Genomic DNA, 17,350 nt, shown 5'->3' on the forward strand with positions numbered 1-17,350 from the left:
GATTGTTGTTTCCACATATGAGTGAAAGTATGTGGTAGCTTTCTTTAGGTAAAACATTAATATGAATGGGGATTACACGGTTCCTCTTATGAATATTAAAATATTGAAAGAAAGATTTCATGATAGAAGAAACGAGAGATGTCCTAAGGACCTCTAAGAGTTATACTGTTGGAATAGTGTCTCTGACTCATCAATAATGACTCTGGGGGTCTCTGACAGCAGCTACTATGATTCGGAGTCTTGGGGATGTTTGCACTTGTGAACTAGGCTTTCTCGGGTATAGAACCCCCCCCCCTTTTTTTCTTTTGAAGAACTCTAAGAGTTCCCTTTCATACCTCTTGCATCTTTTGTATACTATTGCTACAATGTAACTACACAAACAGATACATGTACCTCTCACATTGAGCAATTGTATCCTTGTTGGAGTATTTTAATTTTCTTGCCTTGGTGGAAACATTAGGTGGACAGGTTATCAAGGAGGAAAGGTCTTGAGTAGGCCTTCTAATAGTGTTCTTGTCTTTTTGGATGGTTACAAAATTAGTGGTCTGTACATTCCAAAGGAAACTACTGTTCTATTGCATATTCCAAATGATTTTCACAGTAGTCATATAGTTGTTAGGTCAGGTAAAAACTCCCCCAACGTAATGGACTTGTAACAGTCTAAACCCTTTCCAATTCCTGGTGTTCTATATCAATAGAACTGATATCAATATATCAGCCTTACAGAAGGTTCAGTTTATTTCACCTGCATCATCCTGGAATTTACATGTCAGGTCCCTCTTCTGATCCCGTGTCCAGACTGATTTTAGGGATCTCTCCTACCCTGTAATCATGTATTTTGATTCTGAAGTACTGAATCTCCACACTACCCCATCAATCTTGTTGCAGTATTTTTAAGTGGAAAACTCCACTGTGGTCCACTATATACACCGCCAGGAAAGCTGCTCCCAAAACCCTGACCGTATTTTTCTCAAATACTTGGTTACTCCAGATTGGGCCAGGTTTATCCCAGAAGGAAAACAGGTTTATCCCAGAACAAGGAACTGACACCTGTCCATTTGACTGTAACCTTCCAGGGAAAGGATGCTCTCTATTCTCCAACCCAACCGGGTCCCGCAGCCCCGCTTATCAGTCGCCAATCAGGAAAGCTGTTACGACTTAGCATCAACGGTCCAATGAGAAGCCTGGATATTCGGAAGGTGCGGCCGTTGCCGCCATGTTTGAGTCCCGAGAAGCCCTTGAGAGGTGTGCTCCATCGACCTTGTTGACTGTGTTTTCGCTTAGGGAGGACACCTGGATGCATCGGAAGCAGAAGATGGTGAGTGTGCCCTGGGCTCCTTGAATCGTTTGTGGCAGGTTTGTGACACTGCGGTGACTTTGGCGTACTGTGGCGCTGCCGCCCTGACGTTCCCCTGGCGCTGTGCAGCTGAGTGTGAGGAGGAGTCTGTCTCCGGTTCTGTCTTACCACCTGCTCTTGAATTGTGAGCAGAGAAGACAGCAGGGAGTCTGGGGCCCTGTCCTGTCGCCGTGAAGCTGTTTTACTGTAGTTCAGGTCTTGTCAGGATGAGTCCGGGTCACGAATTTGAGCTGCTGCAGACGTTGCAGCGCTGACTGGTTAGTGCTGCTCAGACTCCAACGCGGGGGTAGTGGGTGGAGAGTTCTGTTTGCCCGCCCTTGTACTCCCACTCGACCTGCTTTAGCTTACTCCTGTGATCCTTCTGGGTTCTTTTTAAAAATTTCTCTTTAGTCTCGAAAATCAATCCCTATTTCTCGTTCAAAGTCCTATATATTTCCAATAGCCTCTCTTCCAGCTTCATCATCATCATCATCATTATTATTATTCCCCAGTAAGTGTTGCGAGTATGTGCATGGATGTTTGGAAAGGGAACCTTACCAGTGGCTACTTCTTCTAAACAGAACTATTCTCCAAAAATACTGTTAATTGCCAGTAATTACTTAGTAAGTTGTGGGCCTGGACTGTACCTCTCCCCACAGCTGTTGTGAGCTCCTAAGTACAATAACCCTGCCATGTCCAGAAGACAGCATATCACAGAACTCTTTCATGCCCAGCATTTCGCAGTATTTTTCTGTCTTCTCTGGTTCTTAAGCTCCTTTTGCCTCCTCTCCCGAGATGCTCCTTGAGCTGTGGTGGACGCAGCTGGGGGTTAGGTATAGATGTCCCATTTACAACTGAGCACTTTGTCTTTTATTGTCAGCATTTCTTTTGACCTTTTATACATCTCTTTGTTGACTGCTCCTAGAATGTAAAAAAGAAAGAGAAAGGAAGGACCTGAAGTTGCTCCTAGGTATGGTGGAGGAGAAAGTTTATTGTAGCTAACAGGGAGAGCATAGCCAGAGGCAGAGACATTTTGGAGAGTCCACAGTGGAGAGGACCCTGAGCCCTGTGAGGAGAAAGGAGGAGGGGAAAGGAGAGGGGAGAGAGGGGAACTGGATGCAGCAGCCAGGAGGGCAGAGGTACAAAGGTGAGTGACCAAAATGGTTTAATTACATAGAGAATAACAGCCTTGGGCTGGAGAGTTCAGAGTAGGGGGCAATATGCCAGCCAAGAAGGCCCATAATGGATAGGTGCTGAGGGATGCTGGGAGAACCTGACAGTCAGTACCTGCATTGACATGTTAAGTAGGCACTTCATCCTTTTGTTCCAGGATTTGAGACTTAACACTGCCCATTGTAGAAAGAAGCATCTGTGATCTAGGTTGAGTGCTAGTGGCCAGATCTGAGGCTAAATATAAATATGTGTAAGGCACACTGGCAGTGTAACAGTTTAGCAAAAGAACAAAATCAGGCACTGTCCTCGGGCCTACGAACTCCTCAGCCATTGTCTTTTGACCTTTATTATAGTCCCAGACATGGAATTCTGTCCTGTGGAGGAGGCCTTAAAATACACTTTTAAAGTGGTTAGCTACCCTTGTAACATTTGTGGCTCTTGCCTGGCAGATCAGTATTGCCACACGGAGGGTCCAGCACGGGGTCAGTAAGACTGTTTATGCCTTTTCTCACCTCAGCAGCCTGCATCGCACCTTCTGGAATCTTGAAAGCTAGAGAGCAGCAGGATTTGTTATGCCCTGCGGCCAGAGTCTGTGGTTCCTTCGGTGGTTCCATTTAAAGCGTAGTTGTGATTGGTGACCAAAAGCAATGACAGTGGTCTGTGTAGTTTGGAAACCCCCGCTCCCTCTTTACAGTGTGGCATATCTTGTTCAGGCTCACATAATAGAACACATTTCTACTGTCTTTGTATTATGAAATAATAGAGGAAACCCCCTTTTTTCATTGGTTTTCTAAACATGAGATAATGCAGGATAATTTCTCGGCACACATTCACACGCACTGATCAGTCTTTAAGCCATCTCTGTAGTACTACAGGTATTGGCATCTTTATAAAATTTGTGTTTCAATAGACTAATTGTATTTATTTATTTCTGTGTATACATGGTGGGGACTGGGGGAGATGCTGGTATGGTACAGTTGTGGAAGTCCCAGGACAGCTTGTAGGTATCTGTTTTCTCATACCATGTGGAGCCCAGATATCCACTCAGGCTATCACGCAGGTGGCAGGCACTTTAACTGGCTAAGCCACCAGCCCCATCTGCCTTTTTTGTATGTTACAGTAGAAGAGGTTGCCTGGATTGCTGAAAAGGATTCTTACTTCTGGGCATGGTGGCCAATCCTAGCATTTAGGAGGCAGAGGCAATCTCTAAGCTCAAAGCCAACATGATCCAGTTGGTCTAGGCTAGTGGGTTCTAGGTGAACCAGGGCTACGGAGTCATACTCTGTCTCCAAACAAAGGAGAAGAACAGAATGGATTCTTTTTCTATTGAGTAGCATACATCCATTTTATCTGTTACAGTTTAACCCTCAGGTTTTCTTGTTAATTATTAGTTTATGTAACCTACCTAGAACTGAGTGTGGAGTAGGATGTTACTGTGTAGAGATATATTGACATTTTATGACTCCTGTGGAGTGGGCCTCAAATTCAGTCAGAAAGCTGTCGGTTACCTCCATAACTTTAAAAAAAAAGATTTGTTATACATAAGTACACTGTAGCTGTCTTCAGACACACCAGAAGAGGCCATCAGATCTCATTACAAATGGTTGGGAGCCACCATGTGGTTGCTGGGATTTGAACTCATCTCCTTCATAACTTTTAACTTGATGACTTTTGTCCCCCAACAGCCTCCATAGGACCTAAGGGATTATTATGAAATGTAGCCAGGAGGGGAAAAGCCTCAAGATCAGTCCAGCCTGATGTGTCAGTGTTTTGATTATTGGATTTTGTCTGAGCTCTGTTGCATTGTTTCTCTACTCACCTGCAGATGCACATCCCATCTCAGAATAGCACTATTATACAATTGGCCTAGCTGAACATCATGCATGATTTGTTAAATTCTAGTGTGTGTGAGCTACACTTCACAGACTTATCTGTGTATATATGATGGTATATACGTATGTGTATGTGCACTTACTGTATTAAATTATGTACTGTATTATGCAGCCACAAAAATGTAAAACATATTGTACTAAAATAGATTGAACTAAAGATTGTACTATAAACATACTAAACTAGAGTCAGAAAGAATTTGTAAGATATGCTTTATTCCGTATGTGGAATCTGGAAGAAAATAAAAGACTTCAAAGTAGCAGGCAAAAAGTAAAATGTAACCGTTAGGGTAGAACATGGGTCTAATGAAGACAGCGAACATGGTGAAAGTCTGTAATTTACATGTATGGAAACTTCATTGTGATCTGTGTTGTTTTATAGCTTTTATATAGTTTTATATGCTAATAAAAACACTTTAAAGATCTGTTCCACTAGCAGTGTAAATATGCTGTGTGTCTCCATTAAGACGAGTAACTGATGCCGTGAGTGTTTGTGATGGTGGAGTGACTCATCCCTACTCTTCCCACTTTCTGGGTTTATCCTTGTAATTTTTCACTATGCAGTGCTTTGCTGTTTGGGGGTTTTGAGACTGTGTTTCACTGTGTAACCCTGACTAGGCCTGGAACTCATCCTGTTGGAGGAGTCTGCCTGCCTCTGCTTCTTAAGCGCTGGGAGTAAAGATGTATGCCACTGTACTCAATCTGTATACTGTTATTACAGCTTTAACTTAGAACTTTCAAAGAGTGACTGGTTATCACAAGCAAAAACATTCTAAGTTCTTTTCTTTGGCATGACTCACACTTGCTAATGTCTGCAGTTAAGATTAATTTATCTCTCAATTTGAGTTAGTTGATACAGTGTTAGGACATTTTCAACAGGACTTTAGAGATGTTTAAAATAAAACAGTAGTCATAACACTAAGAATAAGCCCAAAGTATATTCTTTGTCATTAGAGAAATGTGACCCGGTATAGATTGCATTAAGGTTTATATTATAGGAAATAAGAGTGATGAGAATTGGGTAATCGGTGTTATGTGTAAACTATTGGTATTCAGTAGTTTTCATAACTACACATTTTACTTGTTAAGTTCCTCACCCAGGGCTGTGGATCTTGCTTCCTATGTTTTATTTTTAGCGGATATTTTCAGCCATGTCTTTACTTGTGACATTTTGTGTACACTTGTCCTTTGATGTGTAATTTGCATGCACTGCAGATACTCCCACTGTCCTTTAATTTTTGTGTATTACATGTCTTTGTATATTCTGTCTGAGAACTTGTTCTCTCTCACAAGAAGTTAATTGCATAAATACAAAGGTTAGTTAACCAGCTTTCAGACCGCCCAGGGTTTTTTTTTTTTTTTTTTTTTTTTAATTTATTTAGACAAAATCTAGCTGTTAGACAAGGGTGGGAAAAAGCTGGCTATACACATAGTCTAAGTTGGATTTCAGTGTTCCTTCTGTCTGTGTCTGCATCACTATTTCGTAATTACGCATTCTGGAGTCCAGCTCCTGCAGGGTTCAGGCCCCAAAGAGAAGGTAAGGAGCCAGTGAGGGAAGGAGACTGATAACATTCTGAGGGGAGTCAGGATAGCTCGTGTGTTTATTGAAACATAAGAAGGGCACCCTTTTTAAATTCTACATTTGCATAGTAGCTTAAGCACAGGTAATTTTGAAAGCAGAATTAATGATTCTAAGAGAGGTATCATCTTTTTACAGATTGTTTTGAACCTATTTTAGCCCCATTTTTTAGCATCCAGAACGAAAGACGTAATGAGCAGTATTTTTCTTTGAAGCCAAAGCAGTGAGTTCAGCAAACATCTAAGTCCCTGTTTTCTAAGGTTCAGTAAGGTACCTGGTGCTCTGTGCTGTTTCTGCCATCAACACCCTCAGCCTCTGTGGTCAGGGCTGCCGGACACTTGAGTGCTGAGATGCTGAGAAACAAGCTTATAAAAGCTATTCTCATCCCTCAGGGGGCAGTGCGTGGCCATATAGCATAGTAAGGGCTAGCTGTTTCCTAATGCGTTTCCTATGGGCCTGTACTTCTCATAGGCTCCCCAAAGAGCAGGTTCTCATATCTTCCTGGTTTTCCAGTATGCTGTAGCATCCTATTCCTTCAGTGCCTGCTCCTGTACGTGGACGGCAGCGTGGGATCGAGCCAGTGTGGCTTCTTGATATAGTCTGCTTCTCATGGAGCATATCAGATCTTGCCATTCATCCTGTAACTCATGCGCCTAGGGAATCAATCGTGGACACTATTCTGTACTTATCAACTGTACTCTTGCCCTCAGTGCTGAGGCCTCAGGTCTGGGTGCCTTGTTTCTATCAATTGTGTGCTTTCACCCTTGGAACGGGTGTGCCTATGTGTTCCTGGAACCATCTTTCAGTTAAAAAATCTTTAACTTCTCTATTCTTGGTGTAAACGGGTGGGAGGCAGGGGGTCGGAGGTGAGAGCACACAAAGAGGGATCCTTGTGTAGAAGTAGGCCAAGATTTTTTCCAAAGAATTATGTCGTTTAAAGAGACTGCCAGTGTATACATTCACATCTTCTACTAAAGTCTATACAAAATACCCCAAAGGAAAACAGCATACAGAAACTCCCATTACATATTGTGAAAATCATCATGCAGTTGAAAGAATGCTGGAGAATTGTGGTTTGTGATATTGGTCTGCTGGGATTTTGTCCAGTAGCCCTGATCACCATGCACTCCACATCATACTTTGAGATTACTACCTATACCACATGATTCTACTTCCTTTTTAAAAAGGATTCTCTCATATATCACGACTGCATTTTCCCCTCCCTACTTTCTCCCAGTCTCCCACCAACCTCTCCTCTCCCTCAGATTCCCCCACCCACTTCAGAAAGGATCAGGCCTCCCACAGAACATTGACCAGACTTTAGCACCACAAGTTATAATAAGACCAGGCACATACTTTCATATTAAGGCTGAATGAGGCAATCCAATAGGAGAAAACAGCTCCCAAAAGCAGACAAAAGAATCAGACAGCCCCCGTTCCCACTGCCAGGAATACCTCATGAACATCAAACTACACAATCATAACGTGTGCAGAGAGCCTAGGTCGGACCCATATAAGCTCCCTGATCTCTGGAAGCCACCGTGAGTCCTCAGTTGATTCTGTGGACTGTTCTTGTGATGTCTTTGACCCCTTTGGCTCCTCCAGTCCTTCCTTCTCCTCCTTCGAAGGACTCCCCGAGGTCTGCCTAATATTTGGCTTTTGGACTTTGCATTTGCTTCCATAAATTGCTAGATGAAGTCTCTCTGATCTCTCTCATGACAGTTATGCTAGGTTCTAGTCCCAGCATATCTTGCATGCAGGACCAAGTGTAGATCAAAGGTTTAAGATGGTTGGTTCACGGATATAGATCTCTTCTGAGAGACACAGCCAGAATACAGCAAATACATAGGCGAATGCCAGCAGCAAATCACTGAACTGAGAATGGGGGTCCCCGTTGAAGGAATCTTAGAAAGGACTGAAAGAGCTTGAAGGGGCTTGAGACCCCATATGAACAACAATGCCAACCAACCAGAGCTTCCAGGGACTAAGCCACTACCTAAAGACTATACATGGACTGACCCTGCGCTCCAACCTCATAAGTAGCAATGAATATCCTAGTAAGAGCACCAGTGGAAGGGGAAGCCCTTGGTCCTGCCAAGACGAACCCCCAGTGAACGTGATTGTTGGGGGGGGGGCGGTAATGGGGGAAGGATGGGGAGGGGAATACCCATATAGAAGGGTAGGTAGGGGTTAGGGGGATGTTGGCCTGGAAACCGGGAAGGGGAATAACAATCAAAATGTAAATAAGTTAATAAAGATGGAAAAAATGAAAAAAAAAAAAAGATGGTTGGTTCAGCTACCATGTTGCCTCTTACTAGTAGTCTTTGCTAAGATCACCCTCATAGAGTCCATGGAGTTTCCATTGCACTAGGATTCTGCCTTGCCTCTGAAATGCCCCACAATTCCAGTGCTTTCTCCCAGTATTCTTCCCCTGCCCCAAGCTAATATCACCCTTGTATTCCCATCACCACCTTCCTCAATCCACCTGCAACATCTATTGTTTTCTCTTTGTATCTCTGTCTCCCTACACCCCTTAGGCTCTCCTTGTTATTTAGCTTCTCTATGCTAAGGATTGCAGCATGGTTGACTTTGAATAGCTAATGTCCACTTAAAAGTGAATACACACTGTGTTTGTCTTTGTGGGTGTGGGTTGCCTCCCTCAGAGTGATTTTCTTTTTCTAGTTCCATCCATTTGCTTATCCATTCTCTGGTTGAGGGACATTTAGGTTGTTTCAAGTTTCTCTTTATTAGGTATAAAGCTGCTATAAACTTAGTTGAGTAAATACCCTTGTGGTAGACTGGAGTCTCCTTTGTGTATTTGTCTAGGAGTGGTTTAGCTGAGTTTTGAGGTAAAACTGTTTCCAATTTTCTGAGGAACTATCAAATTGGTTTCCAGAGCAGTTGTACAAATCTGTACTCCCACCAGCAATGGAGGCGTGTTCCCCTTGCTCTACATCCTTCCCATCATGGGCTGCCACTTGTGTTGTAAGATGGGATGTCACAGCTGTTTTGATTTGCATTTCCCTGATGGCTAAGGATATTAAGTGTTGCTCAGCCATTTGAGATTCCTCTGATGAGAAATAGAGAAACATGGGGTACTATTTCATCTTCCCCATTTCTTATAAACCTTGCTTGTTGCCAATGGAATAGTCACTTTATATAGCAATCAGATTCATTGTTGATCAATGTTTTCTCTCTTATTAATGAATTTCTGTTTAAATTTAATTTTTTTACATTTTTATTGGTTATTTTATTTATTTATATATCAAATGTTATCCCCCTTCCCAGTTTTCATTCTGAAAACCCCCTATTGCATCCCCCCTACCCTTGCTTTTATGAGGGTGCTTCCTCACCCATCCACTTCCACCTCACCATCCTAGAATTCCCCTGTGCTGGGGCATCAAGTCTTCACAGGACCAAGGGTCTCTCCTCCCACTGATTCCAGATAAGGCCATCCTCTGCTATGCAGGTGGAGCCATGGATCTCTCCATCTGTACTCTTTGGTTGATGGTTTAGTCCCTGGAAGCTCTGGGAGGTCTGGTTGGTTGATCTTGTTCTTCCAATGGGGTTGCAAACCCCTTCAGTTCCTTCAAGCCTTCCCCTAACTCCTCCATTAGTGTCCCGTGCTCAGTCTGTTGATTGGCTGCAAGCATCCGCATTGTATTGGTCAGGATCTGGAAGAGCCTCTCAGGGGACAGCTATATCAGGCTCCTGTCAGCATGCACTTCTTGGCATCAGCAATAGAGAGTGGGTTTGGTGACTCCAGATACGTTGGATCCTGCGGTGGGGCAGTCTCTGGATGGCTTTTCCTTCAGTCTCTGCTCCACTCTTTGTCCCTGTATTCCCTTCAGAAAGGAGCAGTTCTGTTTGAATTTCATGTCACTGAAATCTACTGTTCTCTGTTCTGTTCATCTTGTCTTTATGTGTAGTACCCTAAGTAGTATTGTTTCAAAATGTGTCTTTTTTTTTTTTTTTCTAGTATTTGCTCTCCAGTCTAGGCAGGTCTTGAATTTAAGGTCTTGAATTCAGTCATCTGAATCAAACTATCATTTTCTTATTTCTAGTGCTTTTAATGGTAGCAAACATTTATTATGACATACAGGTTTGATGAGTATTCTTGTTAGCAGTCTAAAAGTTTTGTGGGAATTACATGATTTCACACAGCCATGATATAATTTTTTTCCTCCCTGTGGTGTCATTGTCCACTGACATTTCTTTTAAAACGCATATTATTTGTAATTGAGGACAGAGAATTGTCATTTGTAAGTCTTACTTACTATTAAATCAAGGTTGGTCTATGAAAACCCACCTGTTTTGCATTAATACTTTTATAAGATCATTTTATAATATCAGTTTTCTTAATGATGCCACTCATGTTGAATACATCATGAGAGAATGTGATCAAGTGACCACTAGGTGGCAAATTTTGTCAGTTGATGTTTCCTTTCATCTTTGAGACCAATGATAGGTTTTTCATGTGAACCTTCTTTGGGTTTTGTATCATAAAGACCACGTTTCAGTATTTAATGACAAGGATAATAGTTTACAAAATACTGTTTTATCTTGTTACAAACTTGTGAGTAGCAGTGAGCTCCTCTTTAAAGAATTGAGCTGGTTGTATTCATTTTATGTGAAATGTCTTGGCTTTAGAAGTAGATGAAGTTTGCTGACAGACATTAATAATTGTGCATGCTCAGCAGAGCTGATGTTTATTCTTGGTTCTAAGTTGTAGAAACTTGTGCTGGAAGGTACAAAGAGTAGTTTGAAATCAACATCACCACAAAGCATGTGATACATTTTTCCTTTACTATATAGACATACAGTATCCTTAGAACTGTGTGACAAGATGAGAGGATAATTAATAAACTTATAGTGGCTATGATATACAGTGACTATACTAAGAAAGCATGAAGGAAACATATCAAGTCACTGATATATTTGCAGTTTTTTCCACCATTCTTCTAATAACTTCATTTTAATAATATCTATGGATAATTTTAGGAGCCAGTGACCTTTGAGGATGTGTCTGTGAACTTCAGTCTAGGAGAATGGGCTCTGCTGGATTCCTACCAAAAGAAGCTCTACAGAGATGTGATGATGGAGACCTTTATGAACCTGATCTCCATAGGTAAGAACAACAACAAAAACAACTACCACCACCACCAATATAATTTCTTTTCTTATTCATGTGGAGAAAACCTGTTTCTTAGTCATCTGTATAATTTTATGACTTGAAATGTTGAATGGGAACATGGTGGTAAATATAACATTATACCAGAAAAAAGTAAGTTATGACTTGTATAAAAGGATGAATAATGTAATGATTTCTTACTGTTCATTTTTAGGAAAGACAGAGGAAGAAAGTATGGATGTGAATTACCCAATGGTCCAGAGAAATCGGAGGTAATTTATACATACAGAAAGGCAATTTGCATCAGATATTTGAGAAGGACAAGTCAGAGAAATAAGAAAGTGATCCAAGTGGATCAAAATGTAAATTGACTTAACTTCAAAGTTTTTTTGTCAACCATTACTGGGCTTGAGAATTCCACAAGGATGATCCTAACTCTCATGTAGTCCTTATGTGGATTTTGTGGCCTACACCTCTTACTGAACTTTTGAGGGAGTAATAGCAGAAAGAATTCACCTTTAGCTATTTTCCAGTGGTTCATTATACAAAACTGCCTTTTGTGTAGAAATGTATTTGATGTACTGTTAGCTTTGGGCTTTATGAATATGAGGTTTGTGTGTGAAGAAAGGTAAGTTTGGAGTTTAAATCAAAATCCATCTTCAGTAAATTTTACAAAGGATGTTCAACCATTTAGAATTTGATATATGATCTGCATTATATTGCATTAGGAAAGTTCACCTTTGTTCACTGTCATAGACAGTGTTTATCAAAATAAGCCTACAGAACCTTTTGTGATTGTGTGCTGTCCTTAGCACTTCTTGCCGAGTGTTTAGTTCTTTTATGTTCATAAATTGTAATAAACTCAGTGCCTTCTTACTTGTCTTGGGACAGGCCTAGTTTACACTCAATTGCTTACTTCCTGAATACTTTCTGTCTCCTGAATACTGCAATAACAGGTAGAGGCCACAAAATCCATCATGTAGTACCTACCTAGCTTATTTAAAGAGAAATAATGCTTCTCTCTCTCTCTCTGTCTGTTCTCTCTGTCTCTCTCTGTCTGTTCTCTCTGTCTCTGTCTCTCTCTGTCTCTCTCTCTCTCTCTCTCTCTCTCAGAATTCAGGTGGTTGAGAAATTCTGTGACTGTGAACATGGTAGTCAGTGTGGAAAGACCCACCAACAGAAGACAGAGCATATTGCTAATGGGGAGAGTCGTCCTGCAATCACAGCCTATGAAAGCAGTGTGAATATAAAAGACATCAATGGTCACTCATCCTCAGATGCGCTCCTTAGAGGTCAAAATGAAGAGAAACCATACGGATGCCAAGAACTCAGGGAAAAGGCTATTAAACATGAAAAATGTTGGAAAGATGTTATTTATTCTGAATCCTTCCAGACACTTGAGAGGGTTCATGCTACAGAGAACATTTGTGAAAATAAACACACCAATGAATCTTACAGGATTCCCACTTCTCATCAAGATTATGAGAGAACTCACACTGGAGATGAGCTACACAAGTATAAACAATTTGAGAAAACCTTAACGGGAGAAAGTTATATTCAAATATATGAAAGGATCCATACTGGAGAAAAACCATTTGCTTGTAAGCAGTGTGGAGAAGCCTTTATTAATTCCAGTCACCTGACCAAACATCAGAGAATTCACACAAGAGAGAAAACATACTCATGTAGACATTGTGGTGAAACTTTCCTGTATTCCATGGCCCGTCGTAATCATGAAAAAACTCACAAAACACACAAAAGAGAACATAGTTTCATATGTAGACATTGTGGTGAAACTTTCCTGTATTCCACGGCCCGTCATAATCATGAAAAAACTCACAAAAGAGAACGTAGTTTCATATGTAAACATTGTGGGAAAGCATGCATCCACTCTTACCAACTTCTTCAGCATGAAAGACGTCACACTCGAGAAAAACGTTACACATGTGATCAATGTGGCAAAGCATTTAGACGGTCCTCAAACCTTCACAAACATGAAAGAATTCACAGTGAAAAACGTTATGCATGTAAACATTGCGGGAAAGCTTTTATCACTGAGGGCAACTGTTACAGCCATGAAAGAATTCACACTACAGAGAAAACATATGTTTGCAAGCAGTGTGGGAAAGGATTTACACTTCCCTCATACCTTCGAAAACATGAAAGACTTCACACTGGAGAAAAATGTTACACATGTGATCAATGTGGCAAAACATTTAGACGGTCCTCAAACTTTCTCAAACATGAAAGAATTCACAGTGAAAAGAAACGTTATGCATGTAAACATTGCGGGAAAGCTTTTATCACTGCGGGCAACTGTTACAGCCATGAAAGAATTCACACTGCAGAGAAAAAGTATGTTTGCAAGCAGTGTGGGAAAGGATTTACACTTCCCTCATACCTTCGAAAACATGCAAGAATTCACACTGGAGAGAAGCCCTATACATGTAAATATTGTGGGAAAGCCTTCACCCATTCTAGTGCTTATTACAAGCATGAAAAAATTCACACTAGAGAGAAACCATATGTATGAGTAGAGTGTGGGCAGGCATTCACCTTTTCCAAATCCCTTCAAATTCATGAAAGAACTCATACTACTAGAGAGAAATTTTATGAGTGTAACCAGTGTGGGAAAGCTTTTACATGTTTCTTATACCTTCAAAGGCATGAAAGATCTCACAATGGGAAGAAACCCACTGGGTAGAACTCATACCTCTGTAAGCTGTGTAACTAGTCAACTTACTGTTGAGAATATTTATTTATTTATCATTTGTTTATTTGTATGAGGTTTGGGTTAAGAATACACTCGCCTCAGTGTACACATGGGGAGCCCCAGACAGCTTTCTGGATTCAGTTCTCATATTTCCTTTATGTGAGTCCTGATGATGGAGCTCAGATCCTTAATCTCCTTAACCCGAACGACCCTTCTGAGCCAGCCCACCAGCATTTAACGTGCTTTTTTTATGAATGACAATTCTTAAATAAGTTTTATATTTTGTAATTTTCTATGTATACTTTTTCCAACAAACTAATGGATAGACGGGGCTTGAAGGATGGCTCAATAGTTGTTTACTTGCTGTGATTGCAAAGAGAGGACCTGGCTTGAAGTCACAGCACCCATGTGGTGACTCACAGCCATCAGTAACTCCAGTTCCTCGTGATCTGACACCCTCTTCTGGGCTCTGAACATTGTGTATACACACTACAGGCAAAATACATAAGATAATAAGCCTTTAAAAGAATGAAGATATACTGGATAAAACTTGTAAGTGTAATTTTCTCCATAAGTGCAAGTGTATATAGATGCATACCTGCCCTTGCATCAGGCACCATAGTGTATACCTTTTATTCCAACACTGGGGACAGAGGCTAGAAAAGTATAACACTAAATATAGGGGTTTTGAATACAATTTGTGAGACTTGAGAAAAGACCATTTACAACCAAATTAAGTTGTCACTGTTAAAACATGAGAGGTCCAGGTGTGCCGGCACACACCTTTTATTTTACCACTTGGAAGGAGGAAAGAGTTAGGCAGGTCTGTCTGGATTCCAGGCCAGTCAGGGATACTGAGACCCTGCCTCAAAAAAGGTGGGGGTGGGGTGGGGCGCTAGTTTAACATAGCTACTTTTAGGTCAGCCCGAGCTACATGAAACTCAGAAAAAAAATGTTGTGAAGAGGTAAAAATTCTAAATTTTCTTATACAATTGGATTTTGCAAACGTGAGTGTAAATACCTTAAGCAAATTAACATATGCAAATAAAATATTCCTGAAATGATCACAAAAAATTAAGTACATGTTACTCATGTTTAATGTTTATAATACTTGCCTATTCTTACTCAAGACTTCTTGACTGTATCATACTTCTTTTTTCATTGAAAGTATAACTTAGTGAATAATTTATGATTGCCCATGACTGTCATCCCTGATGTATAAAAATCTGAGATGAGAGAGTAAACTTAAGCTCACATTTGAAGGAGCAAAAACATCAACTCTTTGAATTGTGATAATGGAACTTTTGCCAAATCAATTGCGTTTCGGCCAGGTAAACTGGTATCTCTAACGGGTGGTAAGTCATGAGGAGATGCGTTACCCTTTGCTGGAGAGCTGTATTGAGTTCATTGATTGAAAAGCATTTACAGTCTAGCAGGCTATATTTGCAGACACTTTCTGAAGTTGCAGTTGGTTACTCCCCACATGTGTCTTTAGGTTTGTGGGTCCCCAGTGTACATTTGGGTGTCCGGGAACAGTCTCCTTAACACATGAGACCTGAGGATAGTACTCAGGTTGTCAAGCTTTTGATGTGTATGCTTTTCACCAGCCCTTTAAGTAGTTTTTGAGTAGCTGTATTTGATGTGAGATTGAAAATGTATCAGTGTTCCTTTTTTGTTGTTTTTTAATACAGTGTATCCCTGGCTCTCCTGGCATATGCTCTGTATACCAGGCTGGCCTCAAACTTGGAATCTGACCTGCTTCTGCCTCCCGAGTGCTGTATCACAGGCATGCGCTACCACCACCCAGTGTGATGTCTATTTTCTCCAAATAACAGAATTTTGGGGTTTTGTTATTTGTGTGTGTGTGTGTGTGTGTGTGTGTGTGTGTGTGTGTGTGTGTGTGATACATGTGATGTATTAGTGGTTAGTGCAGATGAATAAGAGTGGAGGTCAGAAGACAGCCTTTAAGAGTTGTTACTTTGATAGGCTGGAGTGCCTGCTGAACCCTGCCACCAATGCCAAATAAGATTTTTCTTTATAGTTTTTAAGCACTGTAACTAATTATAAGGAATATTTTATAGTATTGAAAATGTTACACTGTTGAAAATGTTTCAACTGTTAAGAGCATGTACTGATGTTGCATAGGATCTGAGTTTAGTTCCCAGAACCTGTGTCCAGCAGCTCAGAGCCACATCCAACCCCGACTCTGCAAGATGCAAGACATCTGACTTCCCAGGAGACTGGCACTCACAGTCATAAACCCACACAAACTGGTCACCATTCAGTATAGTTTGGTTTTGTTATTGTTGAGCAGTACTGAGGGGTTGAATATAATTATATCATCTTAAATAATTTTCTTACGTGGAAGACTGTAGTGAGAAGATGTAAATCACGTTCACAAGTTAACCTCATCTCAAAAATGTTCATTGCAGGATGTGTTGGCACACTCCTTTCATCCCAAACTTGGCAGATCTCTGAGCTTAAGGCCCACCTAGTCTACATAGGAAGTTTCATAAGACTGACTTCTTATAGGCGTTCATAAAATATATTGGATTCTGTCTTCCATCAGTATCTTTTAGCTTCACAAGTCTTATAAAACAACATTCAAATCAGTTATGGTAAAGAAAAATGTAAATGAGATGTGTGTTGAATACATCCAAACTAGTGAACATTATTACCCCATAGCCTGCACTGTTAAGGCTTCAGTCACTTGGTGTAAAGTTGGTTAAAAACATGGAGATTTTTAAATAAAGTATTCATTGTGTGTAATCTATATAGTACCAGTTTTGTCCATGTGGACATAATCATCATAACAGAGATCACTGCTGATATTCGTAGTCATCAGAAGGTACAATTTAGCAAGCATGTTGTTACCCAAGAAGAAAGCCAACTTTAAAAGACGCAGTTCTCCTTGCCTTTTTTACACCCTTTTATTAAAAATAGATTATTTTCTCATAGAATATACCCTAATTGCAGTTCCCCTCCCTCTACTCTCACTTCCCCTCTCCTCTGGATCCACTCCCTTCTCATTAGAAAAGAACAGTTTTCTAAGAGATAACAAAAGGGCAAAATCATCACATCAAAGCCGGACAATCAGCTCCTCAGAAATAGAGGCCCATTTCTTTGCTCTCAGGAGTCCAATAAATATACTAAGCTGGGAGCTGTAAAGTATACACGTAAGACCTGATGCAGGCCAACCTAGGACCTGTGCTTGCTGCTTTTGTGAGTTCACATGAGCTTGTTCTGGTGACTTCCATTTCTTCTTGATTTTATACTCTGCCTTTTCCTTGGGGTTCCCTGAACTCAGGGGTGGGTGGGGTAGACATCTCCTTTAGAGATGTATGCCAAAGTTCTCTAATGGTGTCTGTGGGTCTCTATCTCTCTCTACTCCTTCCTCCACTGACCTGTGTGTGTGTTCAAGACAACTCACTATTGACTGACCTAGCTGCCCTTGAGCTTACAGTTGTCCTGCTCCTGCATCCCTAGTTCTGGGACTGGAGGTATAAAGCATCACATCCAGCCTTTCTTT

The 17,350-nt window shown here is 40.9% G+C and overlaps 1 protein-coding gene across 2 annotated transcripts; it reads left to right on the forward strand.

Moving 5' to 3' along the window:
• Window positions 1–1,203: 1,203 nt before the first annotated feature.
• Zfp955b (zinc finger protein 955B) lies at window positions 1,204–16,590 on the forward strand. Of its 2 annotated transcripts, NM_001432290.1 has the most exon segments (5): window positions 1,217–1,318; window positions 10,979–11,105; window positions 11,323–11,380; window positions 12,222–12,799; window positions 12,893–16,590. In NM_001432290.1, coding segments are annotated over 5 exon segments (1,533 nt in total). In that variant the 5' UTR covers window positions 1,217–1,297; the 3' UTR covers window positions 13,642–16,590.
• The last annotated feature ends 760 nt before the right edge of the window (window positions 16,591–17,350 follow it).

This window comes from Rattus norvegicus, chromosome 7, assembly GCF_021556685.1.
Source record: "Rattus norvegicus strain SHRSP/BbbUtx chromosome 7, alternate assembly SHRSP_T2T, whole genome shotgun sequence".
NCBI lineage: Eukaryota > Metazoa > Chordata > Mammalia > Rodentia > Muridae > Rattus > Rattus norvegicus.